General features: G+C 56.8%; 6 protein-coding genes across 7 annotated transcripts; 3 read left to right on the top strand and 3 right to left on the bottom strand.

Annotated features, from left to right (window-relative positions):
* The first annotated feature begins 1742 nt into the window (after nucleotides 1-1742).
* On the top strand, nucleotides 1743-4654 carry H310_13105 (hypothetical protein). Its single transcript, XM_008880476.1, has 4 exons — nucleotides 1743-3356; nucleotides 3410-3631; nucleotides 3729-4012; nucleotides 4068-4654. The coding sequence occupies exons 1-4, from the start codon at nucleotides 1761-1763 to the stop codon at nucleotides 4615-4617; spliced, it is 2652 nt and encodes an 883-aa protein (XP_008878698.1). The 5' UTR covers nucleotides 1743-1760; the 3' UTR covers nucleotides 4618-4654.
* Nucleotides 4655-4790: 136 nt separating this feature from the next.
* On the bottom strand, nucleotides 4791-5557 carry H310_13104 (hypothetical protein). Its single transcript, XM_008880475.1, has one exon. It carries the CDS (start codon nucleotides 5274-5276, stop codon nucleotides 4863-4865), a length of 414 nt encoding a protein of 137 aa, XP_008878697.1. The 5' UTR covers nucleotides 5277-5557; the 3' UTR covers nucleotides 4791-4862.
* Nucleotides 5558-5830: 273 nt separating this feature from the next.
* On the bottom strand, nucleotides 5831-10052 carry H310_13103 (hypothetical protein). The gene is made up of 7 exons (XM_008880474.1): nucleotides 9637-10052; nucleotides 9407-9576; nucleotides 9037-9348; nucleotides 8702-8983; nucleotides 8555-8654; nucleotides 8326-8496; nucleotides 5831-8272 (listed from the first exon to the last, which is right to left on the bottom strand). Exons 1-7 carry the CDS (start codon nucleotides 10045-10047, stop codon nucleotides 7166-7168), a joined length of 2553 nt encoding a protein of 850 aa, XP_008878696.1. The 5' UTR covers nucleotides 10048-10052; the 3' UTR covers nucleotides 5831-7165.
* Nucleotides 10053-10184: 132 nt separating this feature from the next.
* H310_13102 lies at nucleotides 10185-11965 on the bottom strand. Of its 2 annotated transcripts, XM_008880473.1 has the most exons (12): nucleotides 11850-11965; nucleotides 11755-11781; nucleotides 11639-11707; nucleotides 11450-11581; nucleotides 11251-11397; nucleotides 11099-11199; nucleotides 10943-11045; nucleotides 10822-10886; nucleotides 10669-10776; nucleotides 10512-10620; nucleotides 10341-10472; nucleotides 10185-10283 (listed from the first exon to the last, which is right to left on the bottom strand). In XM_008880473.1, exons 1-12 carry the CDS (start codon nucleotides 11946-11948, stop codon nucleotides 10233-10235), a joined length of 1143 nt encoding a protein of 380 aa, XP_008878695.1. In that variant the 5' UTR covers nucleotides 11949-11965; the 3' UTR covers nucleotides 10185-10232. The 2 variants fall into 2 exon arrangements, with proteins under 2 accessions (XP_008878695.1, XP_008878694.1); XM_008880472.1 differs by having other exon boundaries at nucleotides 10341-10620.
* Nucleotides 11966-12035: 70 nt separating this feature from the next.
* On the top strand, nucleotides 12036-14264 carry H310_13101 (hypothetical protein). Its single transcript, XM_008880471.1, has 7 exons — nucleotides 12036-12481; nucleotides 12541-12661; nucleotides 12710-12799; nucleotides 12856-13264; nucleotides 13313-13439; nucleotides 13488-13914; nucleotides 14005-14264. Exons 1-7 carry the CDS (start codon nucleotides 12048-12050, stop codon nucleotides 14236-14238), a joined length of 1842 nt encoding a protein of 613 aa, XP_008878693.1. The 5' UTR covers nucleotides 12036-12047; the 3' UTR covers nucleotides 14239-14264.
* Nucleotides 14265-14896: 632 nt separating this feature from the next.
* H310_13100 (hypothetical protein) lies at nucleotides 14897-18197 on the top strand (the record flags this gene model as incomplete). Its single annotated transcript, XM_008880470.1, has 8 exons — nucleotides 14897-15428; nucleotides 15497-15539; nucleotides 15594-15906; nucleotides 16001-16102; nucleotides 16146-16307; nucleotides 16350-16520; nucleotides 16571-16817; nucleotides 16873-18197. The coding sequence occupies 8 exons, from the start codon at nucleotides 14897-14899 to the stop codon at nucleotides 18195-18197; spliced, it is 2895 nt and encodes a 964-aa protein (XP_008878692.1).
* Nucleotides 18198-18220: the final 23 nt, after the last annotated feature.

Below are 18220 nucleotides of genomic sequence, written 5' to 3'. Positions count from 1 at the left end.
GACCGGAATGGATTGGCATTCCGTGAGATTGGCCAATCTCATGGAATGCCAATCAACTTTGACAGGATCCATTCGCGTTCCATAACAATTCTTGCAGGTGACCTTCCGGTTTTGTCACTTGAGCGGAGTGGATCCCGCAATGGACTGTTGCAAAACCTCTCTAATATTAGTGTGAAGTACAGCGACAGCGTACTGCACACCAACCGCTTGCAACCACAGCTTTTGATTTCCCTTGTAGTCGACAGATCTCAACAAGTTTCGAACAATGCGGAAACCCCATTCCACACTCACACGCACAGCACTCATCTGACGATTGAATTGAGCTTGGTCCTCCAAGAGCAAAGCCCCTTTATACCCCGAGATAATGACATCATTGATCCCGTAAGCTGGATCTCCGTAAATAACATACCGGGATTCGTTGTGGCCAAGTTTATCCCACAAATCTTCCACTAAATTGCTTGTGGGCAAGAGAAATGCATCATATCGCGACCCAGGCTCGGGACCGTACAAGTGCACTATGATTCCGTCTGGGGCGGTCACAGCTTGGTACTTTAGTGCATGTTTACGCTACAAAACTCTGTCACCAAAAGTTGGAATGTCGTGAACTGACCTTGTGTCCGTTGAACGCCGCTCTTTGGACACTCTTGCCAGGCCGACAAATCTCGCGAACCGTACCATCAATGAAGCCAATGCATGTCGTCAGTGGGGCTCCGGCGCGATGAATGGCGTCGCCACACGTTTTCATCCATTGAGAGTTGAGGGGTCTGTTGTCCCAGTGGAGCAAGGTGGAATACTTGTTGTATATGTGGAACATGACTGGTTTTGAAATGCATTAGAGGGCTTCGCGGCTTCGGCCAAACGTTTCTGTCATAGTACCGAGTCGATGAGGCCATGCCAAGCGATTCAGGATGATGCACAGAGACTCAAGAGCAGTTGCTCGGTGTCTATTCGAGGTAATTATTGGGTTGGGGATGGAGAGCAAGTTGACAAGCTCGGGTATTTCGTTCATCACGAACTGGAACTTGAACACACAGTCGGCTTCAGTCTGGGAAGCGAAGTCAAACCGGCAGGAAGGGATGCTGTTGGCGCGAGTTGACTGGGCTAGGTGCACAAAAAGAGCAGCCGCTAGTGGCAACAGGAGGGCTACCTCGTCACTCATTCTCAACTCAGTGACAACTAAATTTCCCTGTGGCGAAATCAACACGCCACAAAAGTATTCCTGTGAGACTTTTTGTAAATTCTTGCAGGGAAAATCGTGTGGATTCCATTTGCGAAATCACTTATTGCTCCTTGAGTTGAGAGATGCCCCATGCGTGGGAAGCTTACCTTGGACAAGGGTGATGCAGACTCCAGCGGTCCTTCCTCGCCGAATACTTCCTTATACGTTCAAATTACACTACCTGTAAGCTGCCATGATGCGTGTGCTGCCTATGTTTAAACTTCGCCTCAATGGTCAAGGTGACCTTAGCTGTGACGAACCATTCTGGGTGTGCCACAACGGGGTACGTTTAAACTTTGCTCAAAAACCTGTGGAGCGCACCTTCCATCACCCTGCGTGACGGTGTTTTCATCGTTTGACCGACGAGCAAAGCGCGTTTATGCTGTAGAGTCACGAGCCGCGTCTGGAAGGTGGGCATTGTGTGCAAAATTATGATTGGTCAAAAAGGATTATATTTCCAGCGAATGAGTGAAAAGCACTGCATTGGTTGGTGATTCCGTTGATCGAGGTGGTTGGTGGGTTTGGGAATTTGAAGTTGCAGATGGGGAAGAAAGAGCGGCAGCTTGCGATCGGTCGCACGAAGAAAGTGGCGGGCAAGGGCGTGAAAGCGTCGTTCGGAAAGGGCAAAGGAGGCAATGCGTTCGATGTGCAGAAGAACTCCAAGTCCAAGTACGAAGTGCTGGGTAAACGCGTGAAAGGGCAAGGACGAAACGTGGCGGCGGCGCGCGCGGACGCGGAAGAGCGCCGCCGCAAGACGTTGCTCAAGCAATTCCAGGGTCGAAAGAAGAACAACGAGTACAAAGATCGTCGCTTGGGCGAACAGAACGAAGACATGTCGTTGGAGGACAAGATGATTGCGCGATTCCAAACTGAACGCAAACGGCAATACCAGCAACGCAATGCCGCCAAGTTTAACCTGAACGACGACGGCGAGTCGGATCGCGAGGAGGAGCTCTTGACACATCGCGGGGCGAAAATCGACGACTTTGACAACATCGACATTGCGGGCGAAGCCAGCGACGACGAGGAAGATCGTGCGTTCGACCACAAACTCGGCCGTGACATTGTGAACCAACTGCATTTCGGTGGCGGCGACAGCAAAGCAGTCAAGGACAGCGCCACGGCGGCAGAGGGTCCTGAGCGCAAGAAAACGCACGAGGAAATCATGCAAGAAGTCATGATGAAGTCGAAGATGTACAAGGCAGAAAAGCAAAAGAACAAAGCAACGCAGGACGAAACTACCGAGCAGTTGGACGCTGAATTTGCCGACTTTCAATCGCTGCTGCAGTTCCGACCAAAGAAGGAGGACCGACCCCGGGAAATGCTGGACGACTTCGATAAGATGACGCGGGAGCTGGCGATGGAAGCAAAGGCCAAGGCGACCGAGCGCAAGTTGTCACCCGAGGAACTGGCCAAGAAGGAGCATGACAAGCTTGCCGAGCTCGAACGAAAGCGTGTAGCGCGCATGAACGGGGAAGACGAAGATGCCGTCGACGACGACAAGGTCAGCAAGCGCAAGGGCCGCAAGGACAAGAAGGGCGGCAAGAGGGACGAACCAGAACTCGTGTTGTTGCCACCGAAACACTTGCGCGCTTCGGACGATGCACTCGTTGATGACTTTCAAATCCAGGACGAGTACCGCCAACGCGTTGAAGGGGAGAACGATGAAGACGAGGACGGCGACGACGATTGTGAAAGTGGTGAAGATGACGACGAAGTTGACGACGAGGAAGACGATGACGATGACGAGGAAGACGATGACGAGGAAGACGATGACAATGACGATTTGAAAGACGACGAGGAGCACAACGATGACGAGGTAGATGACGAAGAAGACGAAGAAAACGAAGAAGACGACGACGAGCAAGCCCGCGCGGCCGCTCTCCTGAAGCGACAGGAAGCGCAAAAGGAAATGCCCTTCGTGTTCCCGTGCCCGGAGTCCCCGGCCGAGTTGACCGCCCTCTTTGCGCAGCATGGCCCAACGCCGGCCGACCGCAACACGATCGTGACGCGGATTCGCACGTTTTACTCGCCCAGAGTCAGTGCCGAGAACCAAGCCAAAATGAAGAAATTCCTTGCGGTGCTCGTACGGCACTTTTTGAAGCTTGCCGCCCACTTCAAGCGGAACCAACAGGACGTACGTGGTGCACGTTGGGCAACGGCACGACGACATTTACGATGCAAATGTAGGCGGACGCAATCGCGGCGCACATTTTCACCATCGCGCAGGACCAGCCGAATGTGGCGGGTACCGTGTTTCGGGAATTCGTTGCTGCACTGGCCAAGAAATTGGACAAAAATTGCTGGCCCGAGATGCGCGATCTCCTGCTCTTGCGCGTCGCGCTGAGTGTGTTTCCAATTACGGATCTTCGGCATAATGTCGTGTCGCCGATCGAACTCGTCCTTGGCCAGGTGGGTTGTCCGCTGAATTGGATCGCTACGAGCATGTCGAGGGGGACCTCGTTGTGAGAGGTATGCATGGTGTGGCTGACATGGGGTGTGGACATAGTGCTTGTCGAGGGCGACATTGGAAAGCCCAGATCACGTCCGTCGGGCGTTGTTTTGCGTGGGGCTGTCCCTGCATATCACGGAAAAGAAGAGCAAGTTCATGCCAGAGCTCGTGCATTGCCTCCACGAGATCTTGGCGCTCGTGCACTCGCACGACGACGACTGGTTTGTTGCCCCGCTCAAGGCGTTTGTGAAGTCGAAGTCGACCGACTTTCCGTCGTTGGCACTCCATGCTGGCGACCAAACCGACCCTGCTCAAGTGTCTGCTGCGATCTTTCACTCAACGTACGTCAGCCTCTCATATGGTTATGGTTTTGCCCTTTAAACTTCTCCGATGCAGGTTAACGTCGATTCGTCTGGCGGCGACGCAATACGCGTCGTTGGCGTCGTTTGTGGAGCTCTTTGCGTCGATTCATACGCTTCTGTCGCAACTCAAGGCCAAGATGCTCAAGGCTCACGCAGAGTCGACTGTCGCCCTGTTAATGGAGAAGATGGAGGCATCGTTGAAACAGCGTCGGCCTCTGCGGCTCCAAGCACATGCCCCGACCGTCCTCCCAACCTTTGTGCCTCGCTTTGATGAAAACTACGCGATGCGCAAGGACAAAACGATGGAGCGCGACAGGGCACAGCTCAAGCAGCTCCAGCGACAAGTCAAGCGCGAACGCAAGGGGGCGAGCCGCGAGCTCAAACGCGACGCAGCGTTCCTCAGTCGCCAACGCGCGGAAGAGCAAAAGACGTGGCGAGCCGAGAAAGACGCCAAGCAAAAGGAAATCCGGTCGTGGATGGAGCAGCAAAACGCCACGTTCAACCAACAAGTGCGCAAGGGCGGCGAACTCATCAAGGGCGGCGGGTCCGGCCCGGCCAAGAAGCGCCGCATCAGCAAGAAGTAGACCAGTCTGTAATACACACACTATCTATTGCCGCCAATGCGTGTGCTACCTGACTGTCCCCGACGTTTGCAAGGTCCCCGATGCGGCACGTGGCACAAGGAGAAAGCGCGAGGCCGCTCTTGGCGTCCGCCACACAGTGGATCGATCATGCCAAATTCAATCCTCTGTGGCATAGGGAGTGGGGGGAATTAGTGTGACATAGCCATAAATAGTGTTACCATGATATACTGAAATAGTGTGTGCTGTCAACGCCAATCGTCGCCATGGCGCAACGAACTGGGTCGGATCCATCGAGGCAAGCGCTGGCGCTGGAGAAGTTGGCGGCTCTGGCAAAGAAACATGACTTCATTGAGTACCCTCTTGCCATCCCGCTCACATGCACGTCGTTCCACGTGTCCGAAGAAGTCTATGTTTCTGCGAGCAGAGGCAAAGCCAACGTCACGGACGCCACGTCGAGCGGTGCCGGTCGGCTCTTTGCACGAGGCAAAGTCGTCGATATCGCACCTCCTCAGTACCCTGGACGTGTGAAGATTGAGTACGGGGATGGGTCGACATACCATGCAAATCCTGCCCGTTTGATGCCGCGTCTGTGTCAGGCGGTGAGCCGAGGCAATGCATGCAAGCAAGTTGGCGTAATCGTGACTGCGACGACCGACCATTACCGTCGGATTGCACGTACTCAAATCACGTCGTCGGACATCGTCCTCGAGATTGGTTGTGATCTCGGCATCACGGTGGACTTGGTCGCGGACATTGTCGGGCCGTCGAAAGTCATTGGCGTCGACAAGTCACACGACTCGATTCAAATTGCCAAGGAAACGTACCCCCGATGCCGCTTTGTCGAAATGGACATCTTTCACTCCCGCGACGACCTCCTCGTCCTCGCCGCCGATTGCACCAAAGTGCTCATCGACATCAACGGAAATCGGCTGCTCCCAGCTGTCGTCGACGCGCTTCAGCTGGTCGTCGACGGGCTACACAAAGTCGACCTCGTCGTTGTCAAGAGCGTCGAGATGCACAGAGAGCGGCGTAAGAAGTAACATGCTCTTCCTCGTATCCTTCCGCCTCCATCCACCGTCTTAACCACTTTCATCGATCTTGCGATGCCGCTGAGAATAGGAGAGCGAATGAGCCAATCAGAACGCGTCTTGATGTCCGTACCAACCAATCAATTCTCGCGACGCCGCACCAGCCAACTCAAAAGCGATCGCAATACGCGGGCAACCATGAGCACCGAGTTCATGGACGACGTGATGGTGGCTGCGGCGTACGCGGGTGTAGACGAGGTTGCAGTACAAGTATATGCCCCGCCAAGCGACGTGGTGAAGCCTGAGATCGTGGAAGAGGGAGAGATCAAGGCAGAGGAATTGGAGCAGGGCGAGGTCAAGGCCGAAGTCGTGGAGCACGTGGATGCAGACATGGGAGCATCGGACGAATCAAGCGACGACGACGACGAGAGCGAGCCAGACAGTGACGACGAAGATCAATCCAAGCTTCGCCTTGAGATCGAGACCGCGCTGAAGAAAGAAGAACAGGGGAGCTTGACCTCTGCACCGGTGGTGACCGCCCACGAAGTGTCGCAACTCCCTGTCACGAAACCCGCGATGGAGCAACTCACGGCGGAGTGTCCGATCTCGAAGATGGGTCGAATCCTGAACGTCAACTCAGCCGAGCGTGCCATTACGATCCAGAGCGTCCCGAATCAACTCCCGCTGGACGAAGGCAGTGTGCTGTGTCTGCCCGACCGCGTCGTCCTCGGGTGCGTCGACGAAGTGTTTGGGCCCGTCTCGCTGCCCATGTACCTCATTCGGTTCGACACAGCCGACGAAATCCCAGCGGGCGCGACTCTACACACCGACGTGTTTTACGCAACCGAGCACGCCACGTACGTCCAGCCAGAAAAGTGCCGCGTGAAGGGATCGGACGCATCCAACTTGTACGACGAAGAACTTGGCCCTGATGAGATGGACTTTTCCGACGATGAAGCGGAGCAATCGGCCAAAAAATGCAAGCGAAAGCGAAGTTCTGCGGCGGCGACCCCTTCAGCTCCCAGACCAACTTCGTCGGGATATTCCAGCCACCACACCCAGCGAGAGCACTTTAGCCACCCATCTGCTCCCCGTCGGGACCAACTTCGCCACCACCAGGCGCCGTACCAGCACGCGCTTCATTCGTATCCACAGGGCGGCCAATATCGCGAAGACCACCATGCTCCTCCACCTCACCACCATCAGCCAGGCTGCTACCCACCGTCGCAACACGGATACCCCACGCCAGCTGCTACGCCATACCCTCGTCATCCGCACAATGGGCCAGGCTTCTACGATCCGCATCCATCAGCCGGGTACTATTACCCGCCTCCAGTCCCGTACCCGCCTCCACCAGCGTACTCTCAGCACGCGAATGCTTTCCACCATGACCCTCAACGACCCCCGCCCCACGGAAACTACCCCCCTCATCGTCCTGACCAACAGCCCCCGGCTTCGTGGCAGCCCCATCAACACCCTCAGCACCCACCACCTCCGTCAGGGTACAGTCGGCATTTGTATTAGGTAGTTCCTGGCGCGAACGAGGTTGCGGCCCCAGTCGTCGACTTCGTCGTGGCCGACAGCGCGTCACTGGTTGCATGGGTCGCCTTGTGCCGCTTCGTGGACGGTGTAAAGTAATACACGGTCACTGCTCGCAGATGCTTCTTGATCAAGCGCTCGACCGCGTACCAATTGAAGCCGGGGGTGCCGGCTCCGAGCCGTGGCATGTGAATCGTGGCATGGCACTGGCGCGCCTTGGCAGCGACCGCCGCCAGCGCCAGCTGCAGCGAATTCAGTCGTACCGCGAGGGTTTTGCCCGTGCGCTTCTTCTTTTGGTGGAGGTACGTCTGAACGACTAGCAAACACACAAACGTGTGGTTGTCGAGAGGGATGCAATGCGCCTGGCCGAGTTTCAAGTCGTGGTTCACCTTCATCTGCCTGTACGCGGCTTCGACGTACGGTGCGCGGTGCGAAATCGCGCCAAAAAACCCCCGCGACGTCCACTCGCCACTCGTGTCGACACAATGCAAAATGATTGCTGGCCGTACATCGTCGCCACTTGCCAGCGCCGCATTCCCAGTCTTGTACGTGATCGCGCATGCTTCGTCATCGTCGTCATTGCTACCACTCGCATGGCCCAACTCGGACAACGTCGCGTCGATAGCGTACGACGTGTAGTTGTTTTTGGCCCACAGCGCGTGCTTCCGAGCAAGTCGTTGCTGCGCGAGAGCGTCAGCATCCACAACGTCGACCGCATCGTCGGCATCGTGCTCGTATTCGATGGTCGATGGGGTCGTCTTGCGCAACCGAGGCGTGGACGCCATGTCGAGCTGCAATTGCTTGAGGCAGGTGGCGTCGGCCGCGGTTGTCGTCGAGTAATCGTGGCCGTCAAAGTAATACATGTTTTCATCGTCCACGAGCTGCGTCGGAAGCGCCGGCGCGACCATGGCAGTCGTTGACCGTCCTCGATGCAAGATCGTTTCGAGTTGGTCGTCCGTGAGCGGTTGGAGCCCGTCGTCGTCGCTCTGCTCCATCAAGTACTGAAGCCCGTACTGAACCATGTCGTCCCTCCATTCCGGCGTCCCGTCGACGGCGAGCGCATGTCGAGCTTTCGAGCATTCGCGGACCTACGCATGCTCGCAACACGAATGAGAACCACAACATGCCGGACCGTGTTTACCGTGGCCGAGAGCTTCAATTTCTCCAGCGACCGCTTGTACATGATTTCTTCGACCGAGTGAGCGCACACGAGATGCATGACGTGGATCGCGTTTGTCTGGCCCATCCGATATGCCCGCGCCAGCGCTTGCAGCTCCATTTGCGGGTTGTAGTCGACATCGCAAAAGATGACCTTACCGCGGTCAGTGCGCCATGGCGTTCGCTCTGTCATGATGCCCAACGAGTCGTACCGTGTCGGCGCGCTGGAGGTTGAGCCCGACTCCACCGGCCCGTGTGCTGAGCAAAAACAAAAACGCATCTTCGTGTCGAAACCGGTCGATCGCTTGCCAGCTAGACAATTGCCGGGTCAAATGTTGCGGCCGCGGTGCTTTCCTCACCGCTCTTCGCCGCGCACAGACCCGTCCAAGCGCTCGTACGACAGCTTCTGCCACGTGCAGTAGTCCTGGATGATATCGAGGAATGCCGTGGACGTGCTAAAGAGCAGGACGACGTGGTTCCGTGCATGAAGAGCATGCAGCAGCGTGTGGAGGACAAAGAGCTTGCCACTATTCATGTACAAATGCGGGCCTTCCTCGAACGGCTCAGGTTCAGCGTTCGGGAACAGGTACGGGTGATTGCATGCTTTCCGGAGTTGCGCCAGGACGTTCATGAGGGACAGCCTACATCCACCGACCCAGTCCATGTCAACCCAAGTCGCAACGAGCGCACATACGTCGACTCGAACGCTGTGCCCTTGGACACAATTTGCTTGTAATACGCCCGCTGCATGGGCGACAACTCGGTGTGAATCACGACTTTGGTCAGTGGCGGGAGTTGCACCGCTTCTTGGACGTCGTCGACCGTTCGAAGCAGCATCACAGGCGCGAGAATCGACCGCAGCAACGATGGCGAAGGCTGCGTCGCCGTAAACGCGAGGCAGACCGCGGGAGTAAATGCCATGGGGTTGAGCAACGACAGGAGGGCGGCGAGTTCCGCCAAGTTGTTTTGAACGGGCGTGCCGGTGAGGATCATTTTTCGCTCCGAGCTACACACACCAGAGTGGTCAGCAGCGACGTCGCGGCGCCACTTTGTCGACGTGGTACATGACGTCGTCGCGCAAGGTTTGATGAATCTGGGACTTGGCGTTTTTCAAGCGATGGCCTTCGTCAAATACACCGAGCGACCATGGCGCACATGCCTTTAGGAACGTCGTGTCCAGCGCGACGAGCTCGTACGACGTCAACAGGATTTTCGGGCTCGCTTGCGAGTGAAACTAGAGATGTGGGAATCAAACCACAATCAGGACGGGCCGTGATTCACTTGAAAGTCCTACCTTTGTCTGTAGGTCCCGCCGCTCGTTCTTGTCGCCGCAATACGTCACCACGGACAAATGCGGGGCGTACCGAGTGAACTGCTCGTTCCAGTTTGGGAGGACGCTCAACGGAGCGACGACGAGGCACGTCTTGAACGATGCCGCGTACGCAACGTTCAAGTAGCACACGAATGCAATCGTTTGCACCGTCTTGCCAAGCCCCATCTCGTCGCCCAAGATCACGTTCACGTGGGCGCGTTCACGATGCGCGAGCCATGCCAAGCCATCCTTCTGGTATGGATGCAACTCGACGTTGTGCAGACAACCGATCGCCATCGACACAGCGTCTTTTCCGTCAGTGTCCGTCACGGCAGCATGCTCGAGCTGCTTCTCCAGCGCTTTCACCGCGGATTCCACCGTTGCTACCGCCATGCTCGTTTAAAACTGCAATGTTGAATGATGGTCTCCCCCCCCATCATCACTCTTCTCACATAAAATTGGCGCGGACGTCGGTAACGTGGCGCACCGCCGACGCGCGCGGGTGTCCGTCTACTCCTCGTACACGTCCATGTGATGGAATAACGTGTTACGCATGGTTTCTACAGCCTCATGGCCTGCTACGGCGGGCACGAAAGGGTCACGGAGGCGACGCAGTCGTTCTTGAGGACCTTTTACGTAGCACACGCGGCCGTGAGCAGTCGCGTCCAACGTGTGCGCGCACCTACCTCAACAAGACAGCCTGCAAACGGTTCGTAGAATCGGCTGGCGTCGAATGGGTCTTTCACCGATCCATTTTCAAACACGATCGGGCGCAGGTCGTCGCGTGAGATGGCGAGCGCTTTGAGCATGGTCGACCACTACGTACGCTGGTGAACACGCAACTACCACACTTCTACCGTGGTTTCGGGGGTGACGGTGATCCGATCTTGTGGCGGCATTGGCGCTGTCGCGCCAAAATGGCGCAGCTCGTAATTGCATTTCAAGTACGCATTGAACTCGCCATGGCTACAGCAGCAGCACACATGACACAACGACGCCGTCGACGGCATGTACCCTGGCAGGTTTGATCGCAGGATGACCTTGACAACAACGTGCCAAGCCGAGTACATGACGTCGATGCCCAAATCGGCAAAGTTGTGAAAGTATTCGCCGCCACGACATCTATGACATGCCCGTGTGACGCGCGGCGGGGGGAGTGTGATGTACCCTGCAGCATCGAGGCTCGACTTGAAATACGCCGACGAAGGAGGACCCAGCGCGCTGATCACGTCCTTTGTTGCACATGAGGGTATCGTGGATATATATCTGCACAGATATGACGACATACTTGCGGAGTCGCGCCGAGTGCTATGGACCTGTTCGAGGTCGAGAACGCCAAGCTGATCTTGTGCATGTTGGATAGATCGACGACGACGGGCTCGTAATAATGCCTGCGCACGAACGTGGCATGAGGATCATGGAGGAAGGATGCGCCGCGACAGACTGTCTCAGCGGCACCAGCGGAAGGACACTGGTCGTGGTAGTAGAAGGCTCGTCGGTGCCGCTGTAGATGGAGAATCCAATCGCGGCGGGCGTGCTGCCATTCTGTACATGCATAGGATGCTACGAGAGGACGACGGGGATGCATCTTCGTACGGGCAGCTCCAACGGGAGAACGTCCTTGTTCGTGTACAGCTTCTTGTACTCTTTCGGAATGGGAAACCGGAAGGATCCTCCCATGTAATGCAGCGTGTATATCGTTGTCGTCGGGTTATATGTGCCGGGGTATGTCGGGCCCACCACCTACATGGACGGCGAGATCAGAACGGGCCGACGACGAGAAGGCCGTGAATACCTCGTACACGGACTGGAACGTTGGAGTCGCATTCTTCCCGCACAGAATGCTGCTTTGGTATCGAAGGGACATGTTGCCCATTTGGAAGACGTCAATTACCGTCAAGAGCTGAGTCACGCTGTGGAATTGCAACTAGGGAACGATGCACCGTTGTTGTTCCGACAATGCGTGGGTCCTCCTGGGTCGCACCTTGAATCCGTCTTCGGGCGAGGTTATCACAATATCGGACGCATATGGATCATCTTCGTTGTACTCGATCTGTGTTCCAGTGAGACTGCGTTCTGCCGCGGGGTGGGCACGCATACCTCAAACGCACGGACAGGACTTCGTCGCTGCAATGTCAACGGCATGACGCCACGATCGTGAACAAGAGACACAGGCATGCCATGTATGTGCATACCTTGAGCACGGCGATGGCGTCCGAGAGCGTCGCCCCCAGCTGCAGCGGGCCCACCTTCCTTCCGAGCACGACCTCCCACACTTCGTCATCTTGGTGCATCGTGCTGTGAATTCTTCAGATCCGAAGTATCCGGATAAAAATCCGACGTTTCCGAAATCTTTTTTCCACTGTGTGCGGTGTTTTATTGGCCATACCGATATGCATGTGATGAACTTGCACGGGATGAAGGCCGAGCCGTCGAGTCCAGTGCGCCCCCGCGCAGCTGAAGCGACAGACCGTGCTGCGTTACGCTATTCGCCGCCCAGGCGCTCTAGCGATAGCGCGAACAAGCTCCAGGCGTTCCACATCGACGGCAACCCGGCCCTGGGGAAGCGGAAGCGATTGCAGCACACGTCGTCGATCGATGCAATGCCGCGCATCAGCCCGAAAACGTCGACGAGCAACAACGAGGAAGACCGATCCATCTCGGTTCGAATCATCGATCAACCTCCTCGTGTCTGGTACCGAGACCAGAAAGGCCGACGCACCGTGTTCTGCATGACGGTCGGGATCGTCGACCAGCTCGAACGATTCATGTCCGCCGACCACATCACCGGCGGGTACTTTACAACGACGCTCTTGTACGAAAACGGGTACGCTCCGTCGTAGTGTCCATCGTGTTTCTGAAGCATAGCTGCGTCTATGCTTGCAGCGTCGAAGTCGCGGACAAGCGCATTGTCGAGCTGCGGAAAGGGGCGTTCTTCGACCCGCATGCGTCGACCGTGACGATGGAAATCCGCATCGCGGACATCTCGAAAAACCACCAGAATCAAGTAAGGCGCACCGGCATGTTGTCACCCGTGGGTTGATTCTTGCGACAGAAGTTTCGCGTGCGGGTCCACTTCGTATGGCCCAACGTGACGGTGGCGGCGGCCGTGTCCACCGCGATCCATGTGCTATCCAAGCACGTCGTACGTACGCCCCCCTTTCATCGATTCGCTCACGCGGATTGCCCTGTGCGTCGCAGAAGAAGAGCTTACCGTTGGAAATGCACCTGGTCAAGTCGCACCAGACCCCGTCCAGTGGGTCGAGCGACGACTTGATGGCTGTGCGAACACCGCCTCTCAACACTCCGACGCCGCCTCTGTCCCCAGTAAACTCGACGTCGTCGCAGCCCATGCCGCCGTCCCGACCACCGACCTGGACGAATGACGCGGCAGCGCCAGTCAAAATTGCAAATCAAATGTCCATGTCGCGGTGGTGCACGGTTGCCCATCGGGTACTCACGCAAATCGAATGGTCGCCGTACCCGAATCCAAACGCGAGTCCTCCTACGTGCTCGTACAAGTGCCTGTGGTGCCAAGCCGTCGAGCCCGACATCGCCACAGCCAAGCACGCGGAATCGTGCATGCTCAAGTATCTGCTCATGATGATCGGTGTGTACGCGTGTGCATCCAACGAAATGAGCTGACCGTCCGGGGTAGCGACCGACGACACCGAGTCGGCGCTGCCGCCCCCAGCGCCTCTTCCATCCGCCAGCGAAATGCAACAGCGGCTCGCCACCACGAACGTGTACAAACCAGTGCCCCATACGCTCTCGACCGTTCTCAAGTAAAGTGGACGAAGGTCATCCTGCCAACGCGTTGAATCGCTTCTTAGGGCAGACTCCATGGCGTACCACGATGAGAGCAGCCGCGACTTGACGCTGCTGTCCATCGGGGACCTGTCGACATTTGCCACATCAGCCAAATCGTCGACGTTTGACGATGCACTCATGCTCAAGAGCTTGAGCCAAGTGTCCGTCGCAGACTACGGCGCGCCATCATCGTGCCCCACCACCGCAGCCACGACAACGTTGGCCACCGACTCCACCTCCCACCGTCATTACATGGTGGATTCCACCATGCACGATGCGCTGTCTCGGTTCACGGACTCGACCATCTGCGCAAGCAACACGGAGGCGTCTGTGGTGGTCGTGGGGCTATCCCCGCTTGAAGGCGACGGCGTGAGCGGGGGGCTTCCTGCATTTGACGGCGACTGGCGTTTGGTCGGGGTGTACCACCACGGCCCGCCGCGAGGAGGCTTGGTAAGTCGATGCACATTCATCGTTGGCGTTGGTCTGGATGGTGGCAACTCGTGCTGGGCTGGCTGACACAATCTTGTGGCATGTGTGTAGCCACCACGGAGCGGGGCAGCGTGCGTAGGGCCGTCATTGTGTTTTATGCCGATCCGCCACGACGACATCGAGCTCGTATGGGACGCTAATGTTAACATGGAAGACGAAGTGCGCCAGATGAAAGAGGGCACAGCCGGGCGGCGGGCGACGGAACAGTACCTTGCGCTCGGAGATCCGGGAATTGGAACGCTCGACAAGCTGAAGGCTGCTGTGCTCCGTCGTAGCATCCACTAACGAATCCAATACACATGCCATGTCCATTGCCTTTATTCGACGACACAGAGCCGCGTGGCCGTGCGCGACTAGAGCTCGCGACGGTCGGTGTGGGCCGTCGACGTTGTTTCGAGGACACGCTTTCAATTAAGAATTACTATGAATACAGTACCTCTGTTCCATAGTAGTGTCGACATTTGTCTTTACGGTGACCCCAAAAACTGAATTTTTGGTCAAAATTGATGAAACAAAGCCCCAATGATGTATCAAGGAATACTGAACAAAGTTTCTATTGGACAAAACGACCGAAAATGAAATCTTCGGCCCAAAAAACAAATTCGTCAACTTGTTTCTGAATAAAAATACAAAATGTGAGTTACTGGAATTATAATATGGGGACTGTCTATTTCCGGAAATCCGGATAACAGTGATATGCCGTTTGAGCACAAACCAAGGGCGGCATTCCGAAGTCCGTCCCCGAATCATTTCTAGCCAATAAGAATGAAATATCGCGAGTAATTTGGAAAAAGTGTGATTTTCAAATGTCGCCAGTAATATGGAACGGAGGTAGTATCAAAAAATTGAATCATTTAAACAAGCCTTTTTAAATAAGAAACCGACCCACACCCAGCCGTTGTCCGTTCTTTCGTAACTGCCAGTGGAACTCCAACGGGACGCGATGCAGCCGTCGTCATCGCCACCGCCGCTGCTGGGCGGACCGCGGGGCAGCCGGTTGCAGGTGGTCCCGGTGTCCACAAGGGGGCTCGTCGACCAGAAGCGCCATTCGATCCTGTTGTCGCCCGAGCAGCGCGCCCAGATTGAGGCGGACAGTTCCAAGGTCAAGATGCAATCCCTTGCACGGCGCAACTCGTTCATGGCCAACACACTCCTCAACAAAGTCGCCCCGGTCGCGTCAACGCTTGCGCCCACGACCCTCCGACAGACGAAACGATCCGTCAAGCGTCGGAAAAAGTCGCAGGAGTACGACAAGCATTACCGCCGGTCCAAGATCGGGGAAGGCGCGGCCAAATTTGAAGAGCACGCCAACGAGTGGGAAAATTATCAACTCGGCGGGTTCATCGGCATCGTGAACGAGATGATCGCGACCAAGAAGAAAGAGAAAATGCTGTCCACGAAATGGGTCATCATGCCCAACAGCTCGTTTCGGAAACTCTGGGACGTCGTGCTCATCACGTGCCTCAGCTACGTCGGTGCGTCGTGCTCCCGCGCGCAGTACACCCCTCGCCTCACCACGTCCCCGATTCTCTTGCCGTTGTAGCTGTTTTCTTGCCGATGCAGCTCTCGTTCTTCTCCAGCCGCATGTACGTCGTCGCACGCGTCGGTCGACGCTCACACGTCACGCGCGCCGTGCGTAGGAACATCGACAACATCCAGCCATGGCTTGGCGTGTACATTGTCGACCGATTCACGGACGCGATCTTTTTAACGGACATCGCTATCAACTTTCGCAGCCCGGAAGTATCGCGCAAGGGCGATATCACGGTCTTTAACGCCAAGCAAGTCGCGCTCAAGTACCTCCACTCGTGGTTCGTCCTCGACCTCGTCTCCATCATCCCGTTCGACTACATCTCGCAGTCGTTTACGTCGACGACGTTGACGGGAGTCCACCTGACGCGGCTGCCGCGCCTCTTGCGCATGTTCCGCCTCACCAAGATTCTCAAAGTTGTGGTACGTGGACGACGCACGATGTCGGACCTTTGTTCGTGCCCCCCCCCCTCTCCGACGTGAAGTCGACATCACGATGCTCATCCTGTCGGCCCAGAACGCAAGCCGCATCTTCCAGCGCTACGAGTCGTACATTTCAATCAAGTATGGCTACCTCCGCCTGATGAAGTTTTCGCTGGCGATTGTCTTGATGATTCACGTACGTCCGCCTCGATCGCCGCGTCCTGATGCAATGCGATCAGTGGCTGGCATGCGCCGCGTTCCTCGCGGCTCTGTTTTCGCGGGAGCAAGACGACACGGTCAACACGTGGCTCGATCAACTCTACCGCAACTCGCTCATCACGGGGATCCCCGAGTCGTCGACTGTCGACGAGTACATTGCAAGCATCTACTGGGCCACGATGGTACGACGCGTCGTCGATGCCATGATGCCAACGCATGCCTAGACCATCACAACGATCGGGTACGGTGACATCACGGCGATGAACACGGTCGAGCGGGCGATCTTTATCCTCCTCATGCTGATCGGCGCCGGCATGTACGCTTACGTGGTCGGGACGATGTGCCAGTTGGTCGAGGGGCTCAACGTCGACTCGTTGGATTTTCAGCGGCAGATGGTACGCGCGCATGTCGTGGGGCGCGGCGTTGATCGGGTCGTCGGACGCAGGACCGCGTGAATGACTTTCTCGAAACCAACGACATTCCGTTCTCCCTCCGGCTCCGCATCCGCAAGTACCTCTTGTACAAGCGCGATGCGCACATCTCCAACATTTCCGAGCTCCTGTCGTCCGTGAGCCCGGCAATCCGGGACGAAGTCGCGCTGTTCAAGTTTGAGAAAATCCTCGGCTCCGTCGCGCAGTTCCGCGGCGCGCCGCCAGACTTTCTCGCCGCGCTAGCCCTCAAACTCACAATGAGTACTACGTGCATCGATGCCGACGACCACTAACACGAGCGATGTCGGTGGTGTAGTGGTATTTGCCCCCAACGAAATGATCACCGTGTTTGGGCGCGTCGGGACGTCCATGTACATCATCAATCGAGGCCGCGTCCAGATCGAGCGCATGGCGAGCGACGGTCGCATCGTGGTCGTGAGCGTACTCGAGGAGGGCAGCTACTTTGGCGAACGCGGGCTCTTGTTCTCGGCGAAGCGGCGCGCGTCCGTGCGGGCGCTGTGCTTTGTCGAAGCGAGCTGCCTCACGCGGCAAGATCTCGAAAACGTCACAAACGACTTCCCGAACGTCCGACGGGTGATTCGAAAAAGCATGGTGAAGGACGTAATCGCGCGCAGCTTGCAGACTGGCGAGATGGTCGCCCTCGCACAGGACAAGGACTTTGTGCGGAAGCAGCTCTTGATTCGAAGCAAGGTCCACAATCGACGGCCGAGCACACTCGACCCGGCCGACATGATTCGCGCGGCCACGGGCATGCGCCGATCGAATGTGTCCTGCTCTAGCGACGGCTCGGCTTCAGATGGAATCAACGAAAGAGACGAAGAGCTCGACACAGACGTCGCCCCCACTTCCCCCCGACTTGTGGTGATTCCGCCAGTCGCGCCAGCCCAAGTCCTCCCCGTGCAACAAGCTGCGGGCAGTATGACCGGCTCGTTGGTGGCTCCGCCCATGGCTGACGCGCCGCCGTTGGCAACCGAACGAAAGTTATCGTCGGCAACGAAGCTGTCCTTGACTCCAACGACGCCACCACCCGTGGTCGAGATCACCCCCATCGCGGCAGTGCCTCCACCCGCTGCCCAAACAGCGTCGCCACCAGGCGCGACGCCACCTCCGATGCATGGGCTGCTGCAGGAACGGTCGACGCTGCGTGCGCTGTGGCGCGTGCGCACGAAAAGCTCGAAAAAGTTTGTCAAGTCCACCAAGAAATTGTTTCGTGTCGAGCCAGGGTGGGCCGACACGAGCGACGGATTACGCCGCCAAAGTCGCAGTCTGTCGCGTTTGCCGTGGATGAAGAACGGCCTTCGCCGACAGAGCCGCAGCCTCACGGACCTTGACGTCATGCGGCTAAAAGGTCCCGCCGTTGGTGGGCCGCACTTTTTGGACAGCCACGACGAAGCCGACTACTCGGCGGACGGCACTGACGACGAGGACGACGTTGGGGACGACGACGCTGTCTTTGCCCTGCTCGCCGACCACCACCACATGCTCGATTCCATAAACGACGCACTCCACGAGTTGAAGGCCACGTCGGACACGGCGCAGCTCACTTTGCAAGTCGTCATCGCGAAGCTCAACACGATTGAAGGGCTAGCGAAAGTAGCGCACGAGTTGCCTCCACAATAACGTTAGTTCAACTTGGCTACCGT

Source organism: Aphanomyces invadans (assembly GCF_000520115.1).
Source record: "Aphanomyces invadans strain NJM9701 unplaced genomic scaffold supercont1.47, whole genome shotgun sequence".
Lineage (NCBI taxonomy): Eukaryota > Oomycota > Saprolegniomycetes > Saprolegniales > Verrucalvaceae > Aphanomyces > Aphanomyces invadans.
Note: the sequence above shows the minus strand (reverse complement) of the source record. Positions and strands in the feature narration are given on the sequence as shown.